At 40.0% G+C, this 25,713-nt stretch overlaps 1 protein-coding gene across 4 annotated transcripts in view; it reads left to right on the forward strand.

Moving 5' to 3' along the window:
• Positions 1 to 25,713, forward strand: part of LOC125113760 (ABC-type organic anion transporter ABCA8-like) — a 75,032-nt gene that overhangs the window by 16,173 nt on the left and 33,146 nt on the right. For all 4 annotated transcript variants that reach the window (XR_007131582.1, XM_047756655.1, XM_047756653.1 and 1 more), the window contains 12 exons: positions 826 to 1,052; positions 2,872 to 3,013; positions 3,613 to 3,798; positions 5,062 to 5,209; positions 11,643 to 11,811; positions 13,879 to 13,937; positions 14,900 to 15,010; positions 15,814 to 15,989; positions 16,731 to 16,850; positions 17,090 to 17,228; positions 18,068 to 18,158; positions 21,959 to 22,098. Coding sequence is in view for 3 of the 4 variants with exons in the window: in XM_047756655.1 (XP_047612611.1) it covers positions 826 to 1,052; positions 2,872 to 3,013; positions 3,613 to 3,798; positions 5,062 to 5,209; positions 11,643 to 11,811; positions 13,879 to 13,937; positions 14,900 to 15,010; positions 15,814 to 15,989; positions 16,731 to 16,850; positions 17,090 to 17,228; positions 18,068 to 18,158; positions 21,959 to 22,098 (1,708 nt within the window). In the remaining variant the exon portion in view is untranslated. The remainder of the gene's footprint in view (positions 1 to 825; positions 1,053 to 2,871; positions 3,014 to 3,612; positions 3,799 to 5,061; positions 5,210 to 11,642; positions 11,812 to 13,878; positions 13,938 to 14,899; positions 15,011 to 15,813; positions 15,990 to 16,730; positions 16,851 to 17,089; positions 17,229 to 18,067; positions 18,159 to 21,958; positions 22,099 to 25,713) is intronic.

Here is a 25,713-nt window from a genome sequence, read left to right on the forward strand (position 1 = left end):
GCTGGCATTTTATAGTCGAGAAACCAAAATAATTAAAATCTACAAAATCATTTTTCCAACCGCAGGCCCTGCTGTCCACCCCCCTTCCCCAAAAAAGAACTGACAACCTTGTTTGCTCAGGTACTCACTAGTTTCCTTAAAACAAAGTTTACTGAATTGCGCTCTGCCACCCTAGACATCGACACAGACAGAAGAGAAATTTTCCCTTTCAAGGACTCGACCTTGCCAGGAAGCCAGACCCATGATAAGAAAATGATTCAAGTAGAAGTAGGCCACCATGGAGGAATAAATAACGTTCCTCGTTGTTTGTGGGATATTGATCACTGAAATCTCTGCCGATGCCAAGTTCCTCACACTCGGCTCTCCATACCTGCGGGTCCTGTGGTTCCATATGTGCAGGTTCCACAGCCACAGACGCAGCCAAACACGGATCAGAGGACACACCCTAAAGTCCTTACACGGAAATAAGAAAACGGCTCTCGACTGAGAATGCCGTGGAAGAATTCCTAACTGAGATCCCATTTGAAACTGAAGCCTGAGGTAAGGGGCTTGCTACGTACGTTAGGTCGTAAAGGCATCGCAAGCACATCACGAGGCAGTGGTGGCCAGGGAGGTGAGGCGGTGCTGAGACACCGTGAGTAGCTCGGAATGTCTTGAGTTGAGGCTCCAGGTGGGCCAGCGGCCCGACACGGAAGTGCAAAGGTAGGCTAGCATCCGACCCAGTCAGGCTGCTCCGGGTTCCCAGGAAAAGAGAGAGGAACTGAAAGAAAACAGAGCATGAGGTTCATTAAGATACACATTTTGTTTATTGATGTTTCTCTTCAGTTCACAACAAATCAGTCAGTGATGGAGCAGCTGATGTCAGTTACCGGAAAAAATATGAAGATACATCCCTTCATCAGCCAAGGGGGAATCACCACGGATGTCTTCATTTTCTTCTGTATTATTTCCTTTTCCCCATTCACGTACTATGCTTCTATTAATGTCACAAGAGAGAGGAAGAAGATGAAGGGCCTGATGACAATGATGGGTCTTCGAGACTCCGCATTCTGGTGAGTAAAGTGTAGTCTTGGTAAAGAAATGGAGGACTCCAGGAAGAGTGGGCTTATTCCAAACATCGTGATTAAGATCAGCTGATTTTCTACCTTTTTCCTCTGTCCCTATGAATGGAATAAATTATCCTTGGTGTCATTCTGGCCAGGCTCAGGCTAGGTGTTACTGTGCTTCTCCGTCTGAAGTGGGTGATTTGCTGGGTGATTGTGAAGCATGGATTTTGGGGGCTGACCATAGAGTCCACAGGTAAGAGGGTGGAAAAAATGATAGACTTTGGTGTCTAAGGCAGATGGAAGTGGAATTCAAGCCAAGATGGGACTGAAAGGGAAAAAGAAAGAGGTCAAGGATCAGGAACGCTTTTGAGATTGAAGAGCACGTATGATGGATATATTTGAGGGAATAAGCTGGCAGAACAAGATTGGCTATAGGTGCTGGGTAGTTTGAATTTAAAATATCAGAGGTTGAGTGACTCCAAGTATGGACAGAGTCCTGTGGGAAAACTTGTAAATAACTGAAAAAGTGTGGAGGTGATGTTTATAGGGAGAAGGAAGTAAAACAACAGAGAAGCGAAGGAGCCAGGTGGAATCCACATAGGACAGCAGCTGAGGAGTCCAGAAGCAAATCCCGTAAATCTCTATTGAATTAATAGTGGAGAGAAGCTAGCCAAAGAGTGAAAGCTAAAGGCTCCAGAGCCAAAATGCCTGGACTTGAACAGTAGCACTCAAGGTCCTCTTTAGTAGGCCCTTTGTCTCTAAAATGAGGAGAATAATGGCATTTTTGTATAGCGTATTGTGAAAATAAAATGATTTCGTATTTCCTAAATTCTTAAAACATTCTGTAGCACATACTAATTGTTTTATGTGCCTATTACTTTGTTGGTTCCTGCAGCTGTTTTGGGTTTGTTTTTATTATTACTTCCTTATGCCCTTCAGAGAATATTAATGAACAAAATAAGGGAATTGTGGAAGCGAGTGAGCTGTTCTCTCTTAACAGAGGAAGGCAAGCGTGTGACCTCTTTGGTACACGCATCCAGAGAACCACGAAAACCGCTTCCGGAAAAAGGGAGACATGACGGAATTTCTTATCTCCAAGGAAGTTCATGAAGCTCCCCACCCCGGAGCCCTCAGAGATAGAAAAGGGTCTGAGAGTCACCGAGGGGCTGCCTTGTACTAGGAACAGATCCTCCGTGGACGTGGCCTCATCCAGTCCACACTGCAGTATTATTCTTATCATCCAGAGCAGGAGGAACTTGGAGGGGTTACAGAGTTTGCCCAAGATCACAGATTAAGAATGCAGCAGAGGAGTTATCCGTTGTGGCTCAGAGGTAATGAACCCGACTAGTATCCACGAGGAGGTGGGTTCAATCCCTGGCCCCCCTCAGTGGGTTAAGGATCTCACGTTGTCGTGAGCTGTGGTGCAGGTCGCAGATGCAGCTTGGATCCAGTGTTGCTGTGGCTGTGGCGTAGGCTGGCAGCTGTAGCTCGATTTTGACCCCTAGCCTGGGAACCTCCACGCGTCACAGGTGCAGGCCTAAAAAGAAAAGAAAAAAAAAAAAAAGAATGCAGCAGAAAATGTGTGTAACAAAATCTATTAGACTGGAAGCCTATTTTTTTCCTTTTTGTCACAATGGTGTGTGTATATGTGTGTTTCTGGAATTAATTTCCGGAAAAAGAATGTTCCTAATTCCTAAAGAATTCTTCCCTGTATTCACATATGCTTAAAACCATAAATAGCTGCTGCATGAATAAACGAATGAACAAATGATGTCAGGTTCAGTTGAACATGAAAAATTAAAATAACACTCTGTTTCCACATTAGGCTCTCCTGGGGTTTGCTCTATGCTGGTTTCATCTTCATCATGGCCCTTTTCTTGACGCTCATGGTAAAATCTGCCCAGTTTATCATCCTGTCTGGCTTCGTGGTGATCTTCGCCCTCTTTCTCCTCTATGGATTGTCTTTAGTGAGTGGATGAATTTAATTTCTTCCCATCCAGCTCCTACCCTAAGGATCATGTGTTTTTTTCCATTTAGATTATAATTTTACATATAGCCCTTTTCTCTTCTGTCTGCTCTGTTTGCATGAGAAAAATCTGTAGGCTGGTAGCATTTGATTTGTAGTGTTTTGTGATGCCAATTTGCAGTGCAATTTGCAAAACATAGTTTTGTATTTTGCAAAACAAAATAATAGTGTAACGGGGGGGGGGGGGGGGGAGTTCTCGTTGTGGCTCAGCGGGTTAAGAATCTGACTATTATCCATGAGCATGCAGATTCAATCCCTGGCCCCTCACTCCGTGGGTTAAGGATCTGGTGTTGCCACAAGCTGTGGCGCATAGGTCACAGACATGGCTTGGATCCCTAGTTGCTGTGGCTGTGGTGTAGGTTGGCAGCTGCAGCTCTGATTCGATCCCTTGCCTGGGAACTTTCATATCCTGCAGGTGTGGTTCTAAAAAAGCAAAAAAAAAAAAAGTGTAATTGCTTTTGTATACTATCTCCTTTATTTTATTATGGTAATAATAACTCTCAGAGGACTGTAAGCCAACTGAATCTTCTCTCGCTTTAGATTGCTTTGACTTTTCTGATGAGTGTCTTGGTAAAGAAGTCTTTCCTCACTGGCCTGACAGTGTTCCTTCTCACTGTCTTTTGCGGGAGTCTGGGATTCATGGCTTTGTACAGATACCTCCCTGCGTCCTTGGAGTGGATTTTAAGTTTTCTGAGTCCCTTTGCCTTCACGCTTGGAATGACCCAGGTGAGAAGCAATCAGATTGTTTATAATGACATTTCTGAAACATCTTTCCCCTCTGGAGTTCAGTCATCTGTAGCTCATGGTTGTAAGGCTTAAAGCCCTAGGGAAGACTATTGGGAGATTGCAAAGATGCACTTTTAAAAGCTTCAGAAGTATTTAGCCCTGCAAAATAAGCCGTTTGGTATGTGAGGAAATGGAGGATCAGTATTACAGAAATCTTTAGAGACAGAAAGTTTTTCCTTTGGCTATTAAATAATGGACTTAAGGTCAAAATCTAATTCTAAGTAACTATTTGAAGAGTTCCTGTTGTGGTGCAGTGGTTAACGAACCCAACTAGGAACCACGAGGTTTCGGATTCGGTCCCTGGCCTTGCTCAGTGGGTTAAGGATCCGGCGTTGCCATGAGCCGTGGTGTAGGTTGCAGACGCGGCTCAGATCTGGCCTTGCTGTGGCTGTGGTGTAGGCCAGCAGGTACAGCTCCGATTAGACCCCTACCCTGGGAACCTCCATATGCGTCAGGTGCGGCCCTAGAAAAGACAAAAAATTAAAATAAAAAAATAAATTACTATTCGAGTGCACATATTGACTTAATAATTGAATAGCACACACGACTGTAAAAAGCACAAAGGAGAGAAAATTCAAGGTTGAAAACACCTTAAAAACACGTTAATTGATTAGTACGTTTCTGTTCCTAAAATGTCTTTTCTTATTATCTGAGTCTCCCATTGAATTTACTTTGCCATCCCTCCAACTAAAGGTAATGTCAATCATTACGTATCCATTATTTAGTGCTTAACAAAAGGATTATTAATTATAAAGTACTCATTAACTTAAACATGATAGACAAGCCCACTTTTTCCACTGTTCTCTCCTTAAGCACACCAGTGGTTTTTTTTTTCCAAGAGCATAAATGCTCTTTCATGCAGACACTTTTAAGGAACATCACACCATTTCCTGTATCATATTTGGTAAAAACGTATCTAAGTTTGAGCTAAAATGCATTTTCCCCTATACTCCCTTTCCTCTTCCTAATGCTTCAGTTTCGCGGGGAACATATTTTTATCAGAGCAGTTACTAAATGGCATTATAGTTGTTCACATGCTCATGCCTTTCTTTAGATTTAAGAATTGTAAAGCAGGCAGTCTCATTCAAATGTGTGTTCCCAATATGAGACAAAAGGTAGCTTTTTTATTTTGATGCTAAACCTAACTGTTCAAAATTCATCATAAACCTGAACGCCTTTACTTAACTGCTTTTTCGTTTTCAGCTTTTACACTCGGACTATGATTTGAACTCAAATGCACTTCTTGACGCATCGGACAGCTCGAATCTAATAATAGCAACAAACTTTGTGTTATCTTTTGATATTTTCTCCTATCTGGCCCTGGCGATTTATTTTGACAGAATTTTATCGAGTGAGTAGTGATGCGATTGAAATTGAATATCATTTTAATACCTTTATTTCCGAAAGCAAATCTCCTAACACACGTTATTTATATTCTAAGAACCCACTTGGGAAGGAAATAGAGGAGGTCACTGTCACTGGTCAAGTTTGCTCTCTCCGTTTCTCTGGATTGGTCAGAATTTAAAGCTGAATTTGGTTTATAGAATCACTAACTTCAAGTGTCTGGCTTCTTTCTTTTTAAAGAGATACTCAGGAGTTCCCATGTAGCTCAGGGGGTTAAGGATATGGAATTGTCACTGCAGTGGTTCAGGTCACTCCTCTGGTGCAGTTCAGTCCCTGGCCCAGGAACTTCTCCATGCCACAGGTGTGGCCAAAAAAAAAAAAAAAAAAAAAGAGAGAGATGCTTAGAAAGCTAGTTCCCGAATGGGTCTGGCCTGGTACTTAATCATGGAAATGTACAGCTGCTTTTGCCTGTCTGTTTTTACTCAGTGGTTCTAAGCCTTGGATGTACACCAGAACCACTTAGGGAACGTTAAAGAGATACCAAACCTGGAGTTCCCGTCGTGGCACAGCAGAAATGAATCCGACTAGTAACCATGAGGTTGTAGGTTCCATCCCTGGCCTTGCTCACTGGGTTAACGATCTGGCGTTGCCATGAGCTGTGGGGTAGGTTGCAGACACGGCTTGGATCTGGTGTTGCTGTGGCCGTGGTGTAGGCTGGCAGCAACAGCTCAGATTGGACCCCTGGCCTGGGAACCTCCATGTGCCTTGGGTGCGGCCCTAAAAAGGACAAAAAAGACCAAAAAAAAAAAAGAGATACCAAACCCAGCTCAGCTCTGAGAGATTCTGATTCAGTTAATCAGCAGTGGGGCCAGGGTATCTATATTTTTAAAAGTCTCCCAGAGGCAATAGGTTATATTTTTAACACTCTTCGACTTAAAAGCATTTGTGTTCCATAAAGGCAAGGATCTGCTTTGTTCATAAATGGACCCCAACTAACACCTCAGTGTCTAATGAACACTAGCGGCTCTGGGAATACTTGTGGCCAAAATGCTGGTGCATTTTCTTCCCTTCCTTCTTTTAATCAAAGGCAGGGTCTGTGTCCTCCACGTCTGCATTTCCCATTCAAAACAGAATGCTGGAGTTCCCATCGTGGCGCAGTGGTTAATGAATCCGACTAGGAACCATGAGGTTGCGGGTTCGGTCCCTACCCTTGCTCAGTGGGTTAACAATCCGGCGTTGCCATGAGCTGTGGTGTAGGTTGCAGACGCGGCTCGGATCCCGCGTTGCTGTGGCTCTGGCGTAGGCCGGTGGCTACAGCTCCGATTCGACCCCTAGCCTGGGAACCTCCATATGCCGCGGAGCGGCCCAAGAAATAGCAAAAGAGACAAAAAAAAAAAAAAAACAACCCCACAGAATGCTAAGTGCCCTTCATTACATGCTATAATCCAGCAATCTCATTTTTGAGTGTATACCCAGAGGAAATAACGTCACTATCTCAAAGAGATATCTGTTCATCGCAGCATTATTCACAGCAGCCAAGATGTGGAAACAACCCAAGAGTCTATCAAGGGATGGTGGAAGAAAGAATATGTGGGGGGAGGGTGTGTGTGTTTGTGTATGTGTAGACACACATATATATATTCCATTGTATGTATGTACACAATGAAATATTATTTAGCCTTAAGAAAGAAGGAAATCTTGCCATTTGCAACAGCATGGGTGAAAGAACCCAGAGAATACTATGCTAACTGAAATAAGCCAGACACAGAAAAACAAATACTGCATGATCTGACTTATATGTGGAACTGTCGAACTTACATGAACAGAGAATAGAATGGTAGTTACTGGGGGCCGGGGTGAGGACAGAATAGGAAATGCAGGAGTTCCCGTCGTGGCTTAGTGGTTAATGAATCCGACTAGGAACCATGAGGTTTCGGGTTCCCTGGCCTTGCTCAGTGGGTTGAGGATCCGGTGTTGCCATGAGCTGTGGTGTAGGTTGCAGACACGGCTTGGATCCTGCGTTGCTGTGGCTCTGGCGTAGGCCAGAGGCCACAGCTCCAATTGGACCCCTAGCCTGGGAATCTCCATATGCCACGGGAGCGGTCCAGGAAATGCCAAACAAACAAACAAACAAACAAAAAATAGGAAATGCAAAGGGGTATAAACTTTCATTTATAAGATGAATAAGTTCTGGAGACCTAATTATAGCATGGTGCCTGTAGTTAATAATAATGTCTCATATGTTTGTAATTTAAGACAGTAGGTCTCAAGTGTTCTCACCATGCACACACACACACACACACACACACACACACACACACACGCTGATGGTAACTATGTGAGGTGACAGATACATCAGTTAGCTTGATGGTGGTAATTATTTCACAATGTAAACACATATCAAAACATGACGTTGTGTATCTTAAATGTATATAATTTTTATTTGTTAACAGTGATTCAGTAAAACTGGGAAAAGCTATGGAAATCACTGATGAAATACACACACCGAGTAGGTTAAATAAAATGACTCAGCACTTGCAGAAAGTGGAGAAGGGGAAAGAGAAAGAGTGACAAGGTCTGGAAGCAGTGAATTGATCATGTTCTTTTTATTTTTTATATTTTTTCATTTATTTTTTTGTCTTTTGTCTTTTTAGGGCCAAAACCATGGCATATGGAGGTTCCCAGGCTCAGGGTCTAATCGAAGCTGTTGCTGCAAGAGCCACAGCAACGCCAGATCCAAGCTGCGTCTGTGACCTACACCACAGCTCATGGCAACAACGCCGGATCCTTAACCTACTGAGCAAGGCCAGGGATGGAACCCGCGACCTCATGGTTCCTAGTTGGATTTGTTTCCACTACGCCAAGATGGGAACTCCCATGTTCTTTTTAGATAATGCCTTAGAACCGTAACTGTCTCTGCCTTTTAGAGAAGCCTGGTGTTAGGATCTACTGTTTTGGGCTAATATATTGATTATACAATTATAATTATTTGAATACATATACTACATTTTCATTTTATTTTTGCCATTAGATGTAAAAATTATGCAGCTATATTGAAAAATTTGTTTCACCCATTAATATTCTAAGCTCTTCGCCCTATGTTAATACTGTTTCTGTATGAATTATATTTTATCAGTTTCTCCTCTGTTCTGCGTTGGTGGTTTTGCATTCATGGCAAAATCCCAACAATCTTTGTTCGTGTTTACATCATAGAGTCTTTACTCCTGGAGAACTTTAGTTCGGGCCACTTCTGTGACCCCTATAAGCATTAATTCTTCTCTTTTCTCCCCTACTTCTTAAAAGATTCTAATATTTTCTTCCGTATTTGTTTGTTTTTCCAATGTATTTATCCCCAGTGTATCCACAAGCAGAGGTCACTATATTCCAATTGCTTCATAGGATCCTCTTAGGCACGTGTTTCGTCAATTTAAATTTCCTGTTGATGTGCGTTATGTGATGTATTTCTCCTTTTTTCAGGCTTTGTTTCAAACACATTCAGATACTAAGACTTTAAATACTTTAGTTTTATGATGTTTTAATCTTGTAGGGGAAGAAAACTTCTCCCTTCTTCCCTTCTGGAATCTTTGGTTGGCTGAAGTAAATTGACATAAGGACAAATGAACAGAAGAAGAACAAATTAAACGTCATATGCATGGGAGCACATAGAAATATGTAAGATTCTAAGAAGTGTCCAAAGTAGGCCGTGTTAGACCTTTTGAACAAAGAAACAGTTGTTTGTGAAATACTGACCTGGGGGTTTGGGCTTGGCCTAGCAAACCCGTGCAGAAGTAATGAAGTTTATTTACAAAGCCCTCTCGGCCCTGAATCCCTGTATCTGGAGATGAGAATGCCTTTCACTCTGCAGTGAGGGGACCCCTCACATTGAGAGCTTATTTCCTGCTTTCAGCAGTTACAAAGCAGGGTCAGAGTGTTCTTGCACTGGCTGTTTCTTAAGTAACTTTTTTTTTTTTTTTTGCTTTTATTTTTTTAGGGCCCCACTCCTGGCCCATGGAAGTTCCCAGGCCAGGGGTTGAATCGGAGCTGCAGCTACAGGCCTGCACCACAGTCATAGCAGCTCAGGATCCAAGCTGTGTCAGAGAACTACACCGCATCTCAGGGCAATGCTGGATCCTTAATCCACTGGACAAGGCCCAGTGCTGGTGGATATTAGTTGGGTTCATTACCATGGAGTCACAATGGGAACTCCTGTTTCTTAAGTAACTTTAATTCAAAATAATCAATACACCATAGTAAAGGATTTTGGGGTGGCTTGCTCTGAACCCCATCAGTCTCTTCCTATATCAGATATTGTTACATTTTCATGCCTCTGCTTTATTTTATTTTATTTTTGTCCATGCCCATATTATGCAGAAGTTCCCAGGCCAAGGATCAAACCCTCATGACAGCAGTAACCCAAGCCACAGCAGTGACAATGCCAAGTCCTTAACTGCTAAGCCACCAGGGAACCCCCTTTCTAACTTTATTCTTTCATTCAACATTTTATTCTAATCACAAAGGTATTTTTCGCATGTATAATTTTTCTAGTTTTAAAACCATTTCGTTTTATTAATATAACTATAAAGTTTCTTTAATCTAAACTGATTTGCTTAATTTTCTTCCTAATGTAGGACCTATTCATGAAGCCTAAATTTAAGATCAGAGGCAACCTGTTCAAAATTCTTCTAAAAATATTAAAAATATAAATAACAGGAAAGTTAACTAGACAGAATGACAAAATCATGTTTACTAAATTTAGTGGTGGAATGTTTTCAATTATAGCTACACCCTTTTATTTGTTAGACTTCCTAATCAAAGGGAAGAAATGGGTACCAATTAATAATATACCAATACCACGTATATAAAGAGAACTCAGCAAATATTTTTTTATGGGTGAATGACTTAACATGTGAAAAGTACACATAAGTTTGAAAACCCATCAATTGTACAGTAGGGGTCAATTTCAAAATATTAGAATAATAGAATTATTCTGTTCATCATATCTCCTAACCCGCATGAAAACAGAAGTGACTACTGCATGCAGATACACTGTGGATTAGTTTCCGGAAGGAGCTTCATGAATAATATATTCTTAGAGCAAGTAATACATTTGCTTGAGGGGAAAGTTACCATTTGGGGATGAGATAAAGCATAAGTACAAAGTAGCATTTTAAAATTCTACTCTGTGTTAAGTTGCACTCAATTATTTTGCCCTACTCTCTCCCTTTCCTACACTTATTTTTATTGAATCCTATTCTGTTTTTCTTGGACTATTTGTTTTATATATACAATAATAACTTCTCAATTTCTTCTTCCTTTGCCAGTGTAATGACACCTGGACTCCTAGGTAGACTGCAGCATGCTCAGTGTATTCCAATATCTGTCTTTTTTGAAGTTAAGAGGTCTTAACATTTAAGATCCTCCTAGATTAAAAAAATAATAATGTAATTATTAAAGGATACTTTCCACTTAGAGTTATTACAAGATATTTTCTATATTCCCCTTTTGTACAATACATCCCTGAGCCTGTCTTACACCCAATAGTTTATAATTCCCATTCCTACATTGCCCCCTGCCACAAGTAACCACTAGTCTGTTCTCTCTATCTGTGAATCTGATTGTTTTTTGTTATATTCATGGTTTGTTGTATATTTTGAGACTCTACCTATAAGTGATATCATAGATTATTTCTCTTTTCTTTCTGATTTATTTCACTTGGCATAAGGCCCTCCAGGTCCATCCATGTTTCTGCAAATGGCAAAATTTCATTCTTTTTTATGGCTGAGTAGTAGTCTTTACCCATTCATCTGTTGATGAACATTTGGGTTACTTCCATGCTTTGGCAATTATAAATAATCCTGTGATGAACACTGGGGTGCCTGTAGTTTTTGCATTAGTGGATTTTTTTTTCTCATATATATGCAAGAATGGAATTTCTGCGTCATATGATTGTTCTATTTTTAGTTTCTTGAGACACCTCCATACTGCTTTCCACAGTGGCTGCAGCAATTTACATTTCTACCAGCAGCGTTTGAGGGTTCCCTTTTCTCCCCATCCTTGCCAGCATTTGATGTTTGTGTTCTTTTTATGAGAGCCATTTTGACCAGTGTGAGGTGATGTCTCATTGTGGTTTTGATTCGCATCTCCCTGATGATAAGCGATATTGAACATCTTTTCATATGCCTCTTGGTCATCTGCATGTCCACGTTCCCTGCTGGATTTTTTTTGATCACAAGTTTATTTCTTCCTGCAGGAGCAGTTACTGAAATAGAGGTATGCTAGTGATTGTTTTCCCTTATGAAGGTACACGTATCAAAAACAGCATGTGCATTTCCTTGTGTTGATTTGCATTCCGGTTTACTGGCAAAGAGTGCGCGTTGCTGTGCTGAAAGAGGGTGGCTCTCTCCCTTCCGGTGGTGATTGACCCGGTATTTGTCTTGTAGATGAATATGGACATCGATATTCACCCTTGTTTTTCCTGAAGTCTTCCTTTTGGTCAAAACAACAGAGGGCTGATCATATAGCCCTTGAAGACGAAATGGATTCTAATCCTTCATCTAATGACTCTTTTGAACCAATGTCTCCAGAGTTCCATGGGAAAGAAGCCATCAGGTAACAAGGATGCACATGGAGAAGAGGCCAAAAATTGAGAAGCTAGGAGTGAGCACCTGAAGGGAGCAGAGTTCTCTTTTATGCTCCACAGATGGCTCCCACCCAACCTCACCCACTGCATCCATCACTTCCCACTTCAAGTTTAAAGAAAACTGCCCTCAACCTTTGCTGCCCTGTATTGTTGACTTTCGCAATAAGTACAAATTTAGATTTCACCAACAAAGATCATTCAAGGAAACCTTGTCTGGATTCTCCATCTTTTACCTATTGTTTCTCTTCTCCATTCTTACCCTCACTCATTTCTTTGTTGGGTCTCATTTCTTCACACTTTGCCCACATCTCATTCATTACATATCCCATGTTTTTCTTCTCAATTTTTTAGCCTTCTCATTCATCGTCTATTTATTGCCTTTCCAAAGAGGATGAAAGAGCACGGAAAGGCAAGGGAGGAAAGACCTAAAGATAGACTCAGAAGGACTCGAGGAAGGTGTGCCCTTTAAAGTCATACATATCCTCATTCTGTGGGCATCGTGTTTGGTGCTGGTAACTTTTATTACCAAATTAAAAAATAGGAAGGAAGTCCTCGAGCCCTGTTTAAGTCTTACTTGTCCATCAGTGACAGCACATGTCAGTCCTCCATGAATGGCCTCAGACGAGTCTAGTCTCTGGAGCTTCTGGAGCCCATTTCATGTTTTCATTTTAGCCTGTTCCATTTCTCTTTCATACTTGTATTTGTCTTGTGATGTAATCTAGGTTTAGCCTCCATCAGGGCAGCCTGGGGCAGAGCAATGGCACGATTTGCTCTGTTTGCGTCTTCCTTTTGTTTTTCTTCTGTCTCTTTAGCACCTCACCCAATTATAAGTGCTCTGGAATGATGGTAAAATGGGATTAAAATACAGATGGAAAAATCTAATTAAATCATATGAGTTCATTATGAATGGAGCCTGAATCATTTGTTGACTAGGAGATGACAAAATAAGAAACATGAAGTCAATTCGGTTGATGAATTATGTATTTACCTGGTAGAATAAAACAGATAAACTGCCTAGGATTCTAGATCTATAACAGCAACCAGCATATGTTAATTCTATTCCTTTCTAGTTGTATAATCATCCTCATCTAACCAATATCATCTTATGTTTATTGAATATTTATCATGAACCAAGCACAATGCAAGATGGAATATTTCACTTGCCCTTCAAGACAACCCGAAAGCACTCCGAGTTTCCAGGTTGGAAAGCTTAAACCTAAAACAAGTACGTTAGTTAGGTCACAGAGCTGCTAAGTGGTATAGATGGGATGAACTCAGGCAGGTAGGGCTGGGGAACCAATGCCTTCGCTATTTTCTTTGCCTCTCTTCCTAACCCCAACCTCGTCTATCTTAAGCAACCTCTTATATTGATGCAAAATATTCAAAGATATCTCCAGTCCACTCTAGTCGTTCACAATGAGTCTTTTAGCATCAGATGCCTTTGTTACATCTTGGTCTAATTTGCTTGACTTTGCAATTCAGAGATGATTCTGGTTCCTAGTGTTAATGCTAAGCTTCCAGAATCAGAAGGTGATGGGTTTCAAGCATAGGTACATTTTGAACACGCCTTAGGTAATGCCAGGGTGCAGCTAGGGTTGGCAAGCAGTACTCCAGTTGATTCTCTCAACAAACACGACTGAGAGCTCCCATTGTGGCTCAACAGTAACAAACCCAACTAATATCCATGGGGGTGTGTGTTTGATCCCTGGCCTTAATCAGTGGGTTAAGGATCTGTTGTTGCTGTGAGCTGTGGTGTAGGTCACAGAGATGGCTTGGATCCCGTGTTGCTGTGGCTGTGGCGTAGGCCAGCAGGTGCAGCTCCAGTTCGATGACTCACCTGGGAACTTCCATATGCCACAGGTACAGCCCTAAAAAGCAACAAAAAAACATAAAAAATCAAACACAACTGCATGCAAATGGAATCCCAAACTTCCTGTTCCCTGAAGATAAGATTCATCCAATATTGTCAACCAAACCTAGGATTACAAACTAAAGAAAATTGTCACCACTTCAAGTACTTTTAATTTTTTTTTCAGAATCCGAAATGTTACAAAAGAGTATAAAGGAAAACCTGATAAAATAGAAGCTTTGAAAGGTAAAAAGTTGCTTATTATATTGATATTGATTTCCCAATTTTAATTCAATTTGTTTTGTTCTTGGTGAGCAATTAGTGGTTGTATTTCGGATTTAAAATGAATTGTTTGAACCACATGATAAATTTCCTTCCAACGCATTACTTCTGTTGCATAAAAGTTGGAAGAAATTGAGCATATTTTAGAATTACATGTATTTTAAAGATTTACAATGTAGTCTAAACATATCCTGGGGTTTTTTTTCAGTGAACTTAAATTTCTCTTCTGTAATTCCAAAGCTGTTGTAAATAAGTATATGTTTCTCTTCTGTGCATAAAAGTCATTTACCTCAAAGGAGTTCCAGCCACATAGTAATTTACTAAACTATTGATCTATTCTTCCAGTCAATAAATATTGGCATCCATCTACCAAATGCCAGGCAGTTTCACTGAGCCTAAGAGTGTAACACATGTTTCCTTTAAACTGAGTAATTTTCATGTTTCAAAATAGGATTAAAGGAGTTCTCATTGTGGCTCAGCAAGTTAAGAACCCAACATAGTGTCCATGAGAATGTGGGTTTGATCTCTGGCCTCACTCAGCGGGTTAAGGATCCGGTGTGGCCACCAGATGTGGTGTAGGTCGCAGATGTGGCTTGGATCCCGAGTTGCTGTGGCTGTGGTGTAGGCCTGTAGCTGCAGCTCTAACTTGACCTCTAGCCTGGGAACTTCTGTACACCACTGGTACGGCCCTAGAAAGAAAAAAAAGTAGGATTAAAAAGTAAATTTATGAAAAGTATCTTATTATTTTTATTTTGAATTTAACGACCCAGTATGTTCATGTTTAAAATGCATGGACATTCAAGGGGGGAAAAAACCCCAAACAATTAATTAGCTCCATAATGTTATTTATGCTTTTAATAGTTTTCCTTTTTACATCCTTTCCTTCCTTATTCTCGCCCATCCTTTTCTTTGCTTTTTCTTCCTAGATCTGGCATTTGACATATATGAAGGCCAAATCACTGCAATACTTGGTCACAGTGGAGCTGGAAAATCCACACTGTTAAACATTCTTAGTGGGCTATCTGTTCCCACCAAAGGTAAAAGGGTTTTTCCCAAAGTCAGATTGATAAATAAATTAGCTATTAATATAAACTCCTTCTGATCATTAATCATAAACACAGGCAAGTAGCAGAAAACGAGTTAAATTGTGGCATTATTCTCAAGTATGTCGTATTTAATTGATATTTAAGGAATTTGAGTATTTCATAATTATTTTCAGTCATTAATCGTCATTTGACATTCCAATGTGTATCTGTTAACTTTTGCTGCACAACAAGCATCCCCCATATCAATGGCTTAGAATAAAAATATATTATTTTTTCTCATGATTTTATGGGTCAACTGGCAGTTTTTCTGTCTGGACAAAACTGTTTGGGGCTGGATATTTTAACACAGGTTGACTCACATATGTAGACTTCAGCTTGGACTGCTGTACTTCTCTTTCTACGTGGACATCCCTATTCCAGGAGGCTGGTCTTGGATTTTTCACCCAGAGGTCTTCATGACCCCAGAAGCAAGGGCAGGGTAAATCCCAGGGCAGAGGCATTTCACGGTCTCTTCTTGTATCACATTTGCTAAGATTCCATATGTGAGACAGCCAAGCCTAAATGTGAGGAGTGGACAAAATAGACTACATCTTAATGGGAAGAGTTGCAGATAGGACCTCTTTTTTTCTTTTTCGTATACCCGCACAACTAAAATGGAAGTTCATAATGCCTGAATTGTATACAACTTGAAGATAAAAAATCATCTAATATCCTATTAACAAATGGTGGTTTTTCATTTAGAAATATCTTAATTTAAGCATTATCCTGATATTAACTTGAGATCTTTGTTATAGGTTCAGTCACCATCTATAATAATAAACTCTCACAAATGGCATACCTAGAAAACATCAGCAAGCTCACTGGAGTTTGTCCACAAATCAATGTGCAGTTTGACTTCCTTACTGTGAGAGAAAATCTCAGGCTCTTTGCAAAAATAAAAGGAATTCAGCCACATGAAATTGATAAAGAGGTATCTAAATATGCTGGATATAATGTGTTCGTCAAAATGAGATTAACTATTTGCACTGAGCTTTTATGACTTCATTAAATTATCTCTGTACAAATCGTTGTACATACATTGGACCCAAAAAAATCTAATTTAGATAATTTATGTGTAACGTACAACATGCGAAGCATCATTCTTAGCTCTAAAATAATAATTCATTTATTACTCAAAACAGCCCTAAGATGATGGTACTATACCCATTTTTTTTTGTCTTTTGTTGTTGTTATCGTTGTTGTTGTTGTTGCTATTTCTTGGGCCGCTCCCGCGGCATATGGAGGTTCCCAGGCTAGGGGTCGAATTGGAGCTGTAGCCACCGGCCTACGCCAGAGCCACAGCAACGCGGGATCCGAGCCACGTCTGCAACCTACACCACAGCTCACGGCAACGCCGGATCGTTAACCCACTGAGCAAGGGCAGGGACCGAACCCGCAACCTCATGGTTCCTAGTCGGATTCGTTAACCACTGCGCCACGACGGGAACTCCCTACTATACCCATTTTACACATGTGGAAACTGAGGTTCAAGAGAACGAGTAACTTGATCAAGATTATGCAGCTAGTTAATATGGAGTGGTATTCAAATCCAGGCAGTCTGGTTTAGTATCCATGCTTTGAATCATTACATTTTTCAGCCTCATATTTATACATTTAAAAATAAAAAAGAAAGACATATTGGTTTGTGACATAAATGTTGTCATTTGGCTAGGTTCAGAGAGTTTTGCTGGAATTGGAAATGAAAAATATTCAGGACATCCTTGCTCAAAACTTAAGTGGTGGACAGAAGAGAAAACTAACCTTTGGGATTGCCATTTTAGGAGATCCTCAGGTGAGTCAGACTAAATTTAGAGATGATTTCAAAATTTTAAAAATGAAACTTTTGGTGGTCGTTTAAAACATTTCTTCACAAAGGACATCTGTGATAAAATATTTATGATAGAGCATTAAATATAAAGGAAGAACCAGAATCACCATATCCTTTGAAGTATAAATAAATAGTTTCTACATGTTTTCTGGAAGAACTGACCCTTACTGGAAAACCCCTTTATACACGTCCCTGCCCTGTAGATTTTCCTGTTGGATGAACCAACTGCTGGATTGGATCCCTTTTCAAGGCACCAAGTGTGGAACATCCTGAAAGAGCGGAAAACAGACCGCGTGATCCTCTTCAGTACCCAGTTCATGGATGAGGCTGACATCCTGGCTGGTAATTGCTGGCTTCTTTTAAGTACCATGATGAGGGCTGTATGAGGTTTGAGAAATATGGATTGGCATTGCGAACAGCCGTATTTTGTAATCTGGCCATCTAGCTGCATCTGGTAATCTGAACCCCGGTCATGATAAAACTGGGCTGAAAGAGTCTTACTCCCAACCATTTCCATGTATCGCCTAGAATTTGCATCCTTTAATTACACAGGAGCAATGATCTGCTGTGAAAATCAGTTATTGCAAGTTGAGAGCCAGTGTTCTAAGACATGAATCTACTCAAAATTGAGGTATATCTGAAGTAGACGTGTAATTTCGATGTTTGATCCCTTACGATTTATAATGTAATGATTCTCTATATTAGAAGATATATCCACACCACTTAGTTTAATCTCCTGCCCTGGTTGAATGGCAACACCGTAGCCTAAAGTATATACATAAGATTAAAATGTGTCTGATCTAATGAGTCTTAAGGAAGCCCTGTCTTTGAAAATGTAGGAGCTCTGAATTAGAGTTGGGTAGTGGGGAGTTCCCGTTGTGGTGCAGCGAAAAGGAATCCAACCAGGAACCATGAGGTTGCGAGTTAAATGCCTGTCCTCACTCAGTGGGTTAAGGATCCGGTGTTGCCGTGAGCTGTGGCTCAGATCTGGTATGGCTGTGGCTGTGGCCGGCAGCTGTGGCTCTGATTAGACCCCTAGCCTGGGAACCTCCATATGCTACAGGTGCGGCCCTAAAAAGACAAAAAAAAAAAAAAGAGTTGGATAATGTAGATGATTATCTGTCTTTTCTCTGGAAAGAATGGGCAGATTGTAACCTTCTTCTTTGCTTCTTGTTTTTCAGATAGGAAAGTGTTTCTCTCCAAAGGGAAGCTGAAGTGTGCAGGCTCTTCCCTGTTTCTAAAGAAGAAATGGGGGATTGGATATCACTTAAGGTATAGACACCAGAGGAGGCTGGGGAGAAAGGAGAAACTGGCTACAGTAAGGCATGATCCTTGAAGCAAAACATTACAACACGGGAGAAAATATTTTACTATTGCACACAGATGTTTGTATGTACACATCCACATATTCTTACTGAGATGTTTGTGTGTATATATCCATATATGTATGTTATATGGAGAAAGAAAATGTATATATAAGAGATATTGATTTGGTAGATTTTAGCAACTGAGCCTCTAACTCACAACATATTGTTTGTTAAGGACAAGGTGTATTAAGGGAACTTTCTCAACTGACCTGTTATATTTCACATCTCCTCCTCTCTCTCACCCAGGTGTTAACATAATGTCTTAGGTAGGCTCCTTGCCTACCTCTTACTCCTCTTCTTTCTTGGTCTTCCTCTCCTTTCCATCCTCTTCATTTTATTTTTCTAGATGTTATTTCCTGAGTGATTAAGAGGTAGGATATTTAGCATTATTTCATTTAAATCTTTTTTTTTTTTTTGGTAGGAACCGTTGTTACTTTTACTTTACATAAAATGAAATTATAAGCTCCCTAAGTTAATAAGTAGTAAAGCCAGAAATTGAACCTGGACATTTTTAACTTCAAAGTCTAGTATCCCAATCCATATTTTAAATTACTTTTTAATTTATGCACGAATCACTCATTTTGTCTAAGGTGCAGTTCTGATTTGTACTAACTTTAAAAAGAAAAAAAAATGTGACAATAACAAGACAAAACAAGCAAGCAAGCAAACAAACAAATAAAAACTCGATTCCATTTTACCAAAAGAGTCCAAATAGTGTAGCCAGGTAAGGCTGGTATAGCCCATCCAGTCGTGAATACCACATGACCTGCCTTTAGTACCCTCTAGTTAAAATGAATTATTCATTGTTCCTTGCACATGCCATATCTTGGCCTACATTTCCCTTTTTTATTTTTTATTTTTTTGCTTTTCAGGGCTGTACCCATGGCACATGGAAGTTCCCAGGCCAGGGGTTGAATAGGAGCTACAGCTGCCAGCCTACAGCATAGCCACAGCAATGCCAGATCCAAGCTGCATCCTCGACCTACACCACAGCTCATGGCAACACCAGATCCTCAACCCACTGAGCAAGGCCTGGGATCGAACCCACATCCTCATGGATCCTAATTGGTTTCATTAACGACTGAGCCACAAAGCGAACTCCCATTTCCCATTTTTTTAAAAAAAATTTCAGTGAACTTTATTATATTTATAGTTGTACAACCATCATCACATTTCCCATTTTGGAGATTATTTCCTCAGGCTGGCAGTTTTCTTGAGCCCATTTCCACCTGCTTGAGTCCTGAAGAGTTATTTGAATGCTACCTTATGAGGCCTTTATTAAGTTTCCAGCTCTGTGTATTGTTCTAATATTTTTATTTCTCAAGGCACTTTGAATCTCTCCTTGGAAATGAATTCAACTTTCTGAAACTCAGTTTTCTCACCTGGAAAGTGGGAATAATAATGCCTAATCTCAAGGAAAGAGGATAGAAAAATAAATGAGATGGCACTTAGCCCACTGCATGACCATAAAGCATAGTCTTACAATTAAAAAATGCTGGTCAAGATTGCTGCCCCATTCATGAATCTCCTCATGGGCTCCTGGACAGCACTGTGTATAATTGTCTTTCTTATTCTCAGTCTGATGCACCAAACTATGGCCCTTGAGCCAATCCCAACCTACTTCCTGTTTTTGCAAATTGTTTGATTGGAACACAGCTGTTCCCATTCGTTTAGGTGTTGTCTGTGGCTGCTACCAAGTAGCACAGTAGTGTTGAGTAGTTGCAGCAGAGAACTGCTGGACTGAATAGCGTAAAATAGTCCATGTCTAGCCATTTGCAGAAAAAGTTTGCTGACCTTTACTTCCAAACCCTAAACTCAAGGGTGACATATGTCCTGCTCAGACAGTCCTCTGTAGCATCCAGTACAAGTTCTTCTAAGTGGCCAAGAAAGAGTCCCTGAATTGTTTTTATTTCCAGGGAAGCCTCATTACGAACAACAATTATGATTTTTTGCTTCCTTCCCTGCTTCTAAAAATAGCATCTTTCTTGCTTGTTCATAATCTTATATGTAAATAGAATAGTTACGACATAAACATTTGATTAGATAAAATATCTACCTTTTCTTAAGGACTAGCTAAGTGCAGACATCACCATTATTTAGTTCTGAGAACAGCCCTACCTATTAGGAATCATTACAGTATTTAATGAAGAAACCATTCATGTAGGTAAAATAACACATTTCAAATGGCAAGACCAAGTTTCAAAGGTAAGTCACTATTGATATTTTATCTACTGTGTACTTTATAACCTGGATTAATAAATTATTTTTTCTGCATTTGGAAAATATCCGTTTTTAAATAGATAGACAGATTTTCTCAATGATCCTTCGTTCTCAAAGTTCTAGGATTAATACTACAAAGAAAGCAAAAACCAGCGATCCCAGAAATTCAAACCCACATTCATCCATAATTAATTTCTATCTATAACCCCATTTTCTTTCTTTTTTTATTCTTTTCTTTTTCCTTTTCTTTCTTTCTTTCTTTCTTTCTTTCTTTCTTTCTTTCTTTCTTTCTTTCTTTCTTTCTTTCTTTCTTTCTTTCTTTCTTTCTTTCTAATGGCCACACCCACTGCATATGGGAGTTCCCAGGCTAGGGGTTGAATCAGAGCTGTAGTTGCTGGCCTACACCACAGCCACAATGATGCCAGATCTGAGACAGACGTGTCTGCGACCTACACCACAGCTCACACCAAGGCCAGATCCTTAACCTACTGATCAAGGCCAGGGATTGAACCCACATCCTCATGGATCCTAGTTCCTTACCACCGAGCCACAACGGGAACTCCCATTACTCCGTTTTCTTCATAGCATTTGCTACTATTGGGAATTATTTTATTTATCTGTTTACTTGTTTTATGCCTTTCCTACTAGACAGTCAACTCCATAAGAGCAGACTTATGCTGTTTTATTCATCATTGTACAATGGGCACTCAGTTTAATTTTTGTCATATATTAAGAACTTAATAAGTTTGCATTAGATGATTAAATTGAATAGCTGAAACTTTCTTTTGCCTATGCCTATCAGAAGTCCCTTGTTCTTGGAGTTCCAGTCGTGGCTCAGTGGATAATGAATCCGGCTAGGAGCCATGAGGTTGCGGGTTCGATCACTGACCTTGCTCAGTGGGTTGAGGATCCGGGGTTGCCGTGAACTGTGGTGTAGGTTGCAGATGCGGCTTGGATACCGTGTTACTGGGGCTCTGGCATAGGCCGGTGGCTACAGCTCCAATTCAACCCCTAGCCTGGCAACCTCCATGTGCCGAGGGAGCAGCCCAAGAAATGGCAAAAAGACAAAAAAAAAAAAAAGTGCCTTGTTCTTGCCCAATGCAATAATTCTATTTAGCCAACTTCAGCTCCCTTTGCAAAATCTTCAGCATTTTCCATTTTAAATAATCCTCATCTTTGCTATGCTATGTCCCTATGTGTTTCTACTCTGTAACTGTTCTCTCCTTAAGGACCTGAGTCAACATCCATTCTCTAGGCATTTCCCTGAGGAACCGGACCAGCAGTTCTTACTAGATCATTCTTTGCTTTCTCCTTTCACTTTTATACAATCTGATTTTTTTTTTTTGTCCTCTTATTTCACATTTTAGGTGGTCTGTTTCTTGCATTGGATTTTTTTCATTGTCCCATAGAGACTAATAGTTTTTTTTCATGCTATCAGATATAACGGCAAATAACCTGTATTTTTTTTTTTTTTTTGAACACCAGTTTGCAGTTGAATGAAATGTGTGTCCAGGAGAAAATAACATCCCTTATAAAACAGCACATCCCTGACGCCAAACTGTCAGCAGAAAGTGAAGGGAAACTTGTCTATACGTTGCCCTTAGAAAGAACACACCAATTTCCAGGTAAAGTATATGAACACTGTGAAATGAAATGAAATGCAGAAATAATAGTATTAATAATAATAATGATAACTATTGAAGTTCCCGTCATGGCTCAGCATTAACAAACCTGACTAGTAACAAACCTGGCCTCGCTCAGCAGGTTAAGGATCCAGCGTTGCCGTGAGCTGTGGTGTAGGTTGCAGAGGTGACTTGGATCCCACGTTGCTGTGGCTGTGGTATAGGCTGGCAGCTACAGCTCCAATTCGACCTTAGCCTGGGAAACTTCCATATGCCATGGGTGCAGCCCTAAAAAGATTTTTTTAAAAAATCATATTTATTATAATTGATGTTTATCAAGAGCTTATGATGTGTTCAGGTATTTGAAGCATGATGAAAAGAATAGTACCATCACTGCATTATTGTATCTATAGTGAGAAATAGTTTAGTAGTTGCATTTTAATGTTTGGGGATTTTAGGGAGCTTTTTCAGTCATGCATTCCCTTTGTAGGGTGTAGCAGAAATTCTAGTATTCAAAACTGGGTAGCTATGCAAACTATTGAAAACCTTTGGCCTAACCATCATGTTAAACATCCCCACAGCATGGCTCTTTCTTCTCTTGATGAGACTTCTGTGAACACCGTGGGTTTTTCAGGCCAATACGTAAAATTGTACTCTGTCACAACTCTTTTGAATTATCTATCAGGTGAAATATACAGTTCCATTTCATGAGGGTTTGTGTCCAGGAATTTAGCATGTTTCTTCTTTAGGGCATCTCAACTGATTTTTCACTTTTCTTGACTCTCTGCATTGATGTCTTCACATTCGATAAAGCTCTTTCATTCTTCACAGGCTGGGTTTGTTCAGGAGACCCACCAATCTGTGGGTCAGCAATTCTAGACGCCTCTATCAACTCTTTAGCTCCCCAGGAAGAAGCAGGAGGCTGTGGGTTTTGTCAGGTCACTCTGTGGTGAGCCAGGGAGTTGAGCTCTGGGGTTATGTAACCTGTAATGGTCAAGATTGCGTGCTATTGGCAGAGTGACAGACACATAATATAAAATAAAGAATCTAGAAATAGACCCGTGCAAAATGCCTAAGGGATCTGTGACAAAGGTGGAAAGGCAATTCGGTGGATGAAAGCTGGTCTTTTCATCAGATGGTCTTAGAGCAGGTGGATCCCCAGGCCTAAAAACGAAGCTTTGCCTAAGCCTTATGTCACGTACAGAAACTAACTCAGTGTAGTCAGAGACTTCCATAGAAAATGGAAAACCGTTAAAAATTTTGAAAATAAATAGAAGAAAATCTTCAGGATCTACGACTAGGCAAAGAGTTTTTAGAGCTGACACCAAAATCACAATCCATTAAAAGAAAAAAATTATAAATTGTACATTATTAAAATTTTAAAATTTCGCTTTGTGAAAGATCCTGTTAAGAAGTTAAAAAAAAAAAAAAAGCTGCAGGTTGGCAGAAAGGATTTGCAAACTACATCGGCTCACAAAGGACTCGTATTCAGGAAGTATAACAACCACTGAAAGCTCAACTGTGAAAAACAAATAATCCAGTCAGAAAATGGGCAAAAGATAGGGAGAGACCTTTCCCTGAAGACGATCTACTGATGGCCAATAAGCATATGAAAAGATGTTCAACAGTGTTTAATTTCCGTTAAGGAAATGCAAATTAAAACCGCTAGGCGATGTCACTATGTACTTATCAAAATGACTAAAAAAAGGGGTTTTTCTTAAGTAGTGATAACATTAAAGGCTGGATGGGATGTGGAGGAAAGGACCGCTTGCACGTTGTTAGTGCAAGTGCAACACGGTACAGTTCCTCTGGAAAAGAGTTTGCAGTTTCTTTAAAACTAAATTTGCCACTACCATGCCACCAAGTAATTACACGCCTCGGCATTTATCCTCGAGATATGAAAACATGGTCATACAAAAACCTGTCTGTATTTATTTCAGCTTGATTTGGAATAGACAAAAACTGAAAGCACTCCATTTAACGAGTGCTTAAATAAACTGGGGCACGCCTAAGACATGCAGTACCACCCAGCGATAAAAAGGAGCAAGCTACCAACTGGTATACACAAAAACCTGGAGAACTATGCTAGGTGGAAAAAGCCAGTCCCCACAGGTTACATACTCTATGACGCAATTTATATCACATCACATCCGTGCAATAACAAAATTGTAGGAATGGGGAACAGATTAATAGTTGTCATGGGTTAGGAGAAGACAAGATCCATAGAGGTATGGGTGTGGCTGCACATGGGTAGCCTGATCTTTGTGATGATGAAACTGTTCTATATACGGATTGAATCAGGGACAATACAGCGGTTGTGATGGCGTAAACTGCGGCTTTTGAAGATACTGCTGCCATCGGGGAAAACCGAGTAAGGTGTAGAGATCTCTCTATATTATTATTACTTTTTACAACTGCATGTGAATCTAAAATTATCTCCAAATGAAGAGTTTAATCGAAAAAGAAAAATAAGCTTACAAATGATGTTTGTCGTTCCGAGAATTTGCCCTCGAGTAATGGGGGCACGATGAGGGCCTGCGTAGACGTTGAAGGCAGTTAAACCTTGCCAGATATGTGGTTAATAAAGGCACCTAGATTACTCCCCAGAGTCATTCACACATGCATTTTATGGTTACAGGGATTCTTTAGAATCATCCAGCAAAGTGTTAACTGAACCTGAATTAATGTATTTTAATAGTAATAATTTAGAGGTGGTTTGTAACATCTTCAGTAAAATGAAGACTAATACATAATGCTTATTAGCAGCTTTTTTTTTTTTTTGTCTTTTTAGGGCCGTACTTACGGCATATGGAAGTTGCCAAGCTAGGTGTTGAATCAGAGCTGCCTCTGCTGGCCTACACCACAGCCCCGGCAATGCGGGATCTGAGCCAGGTCCTCAACATACACCACAGCTCGTGGCAATGCCGGATCCTTTAATCCACTGAGCAAGGCCAGGGATCAAACTCGCAACCTCACAGATACTAGTCGGGTTCATAACCGCTGAGCCAGGACTGGAACTCCTATTAGCAGTGTTAATGTTACTTTCTTTCTGCTTTTCTGGATATAGTACTCTAATCAAGACAAAACTTTCAACTTACCCTTTTGCCCAAAGAGGTTGTAGCCTCAGGGCTTTTATAATCACACTAGGAATTAAAATTAGGTTTTTTAAGTTTTGTGTAATTAATTAGTCATTGTAATTCAGATCCAAGCAAGCAAAGATATCATTTGTTGTTTCAAGAACAAGGTCTGACACAAATGTATTTTTGATGAATGAACTAAGGAATGAATGGATACAGAATTGCTAGAGAAAGTATTAACGGTCACAGTTTCCTATTATTCCAAGAAAATTCCCTGAGTCAGTTCCTCATTCTCTATGAAGTCTTGTGATTTTTTTTTCTTCCTTAGTCAAAAGCAGAAATTTTTAAAAAGTTATTTATGTCCTATGTACTTCCCTTGACAGATGTTTTCTGAACTGAAGAAAGTTCTGCACAATCCAACTTTTGAGTCTCAAAAAATTAGTTCTTTCACTTCTGTTGGTTAAGTACAAATGGCTCTCATTTGTATCTTTTTCTGGAAATCAGAAAAAACTGAAATGAAGTTTAGTAGAAACCTAAATGA

The sequence above is a fragment of the Phacochoerus africanus genome, chromosome 14, assembly GCF_016906955.1.
Source record: "Phacochoerus africanus isolate WHEZ1 chromosome 14, ROS_Pafr_v1, whole genome shotgun sequence".
NCBI classification, from domain to species: domain Eukaryota; kingdom Metazoa; phylum Chordata; class Mammalia; order Artiodactyla; family Suidae; genus Phacochoerus; species Phacochoerus africanus.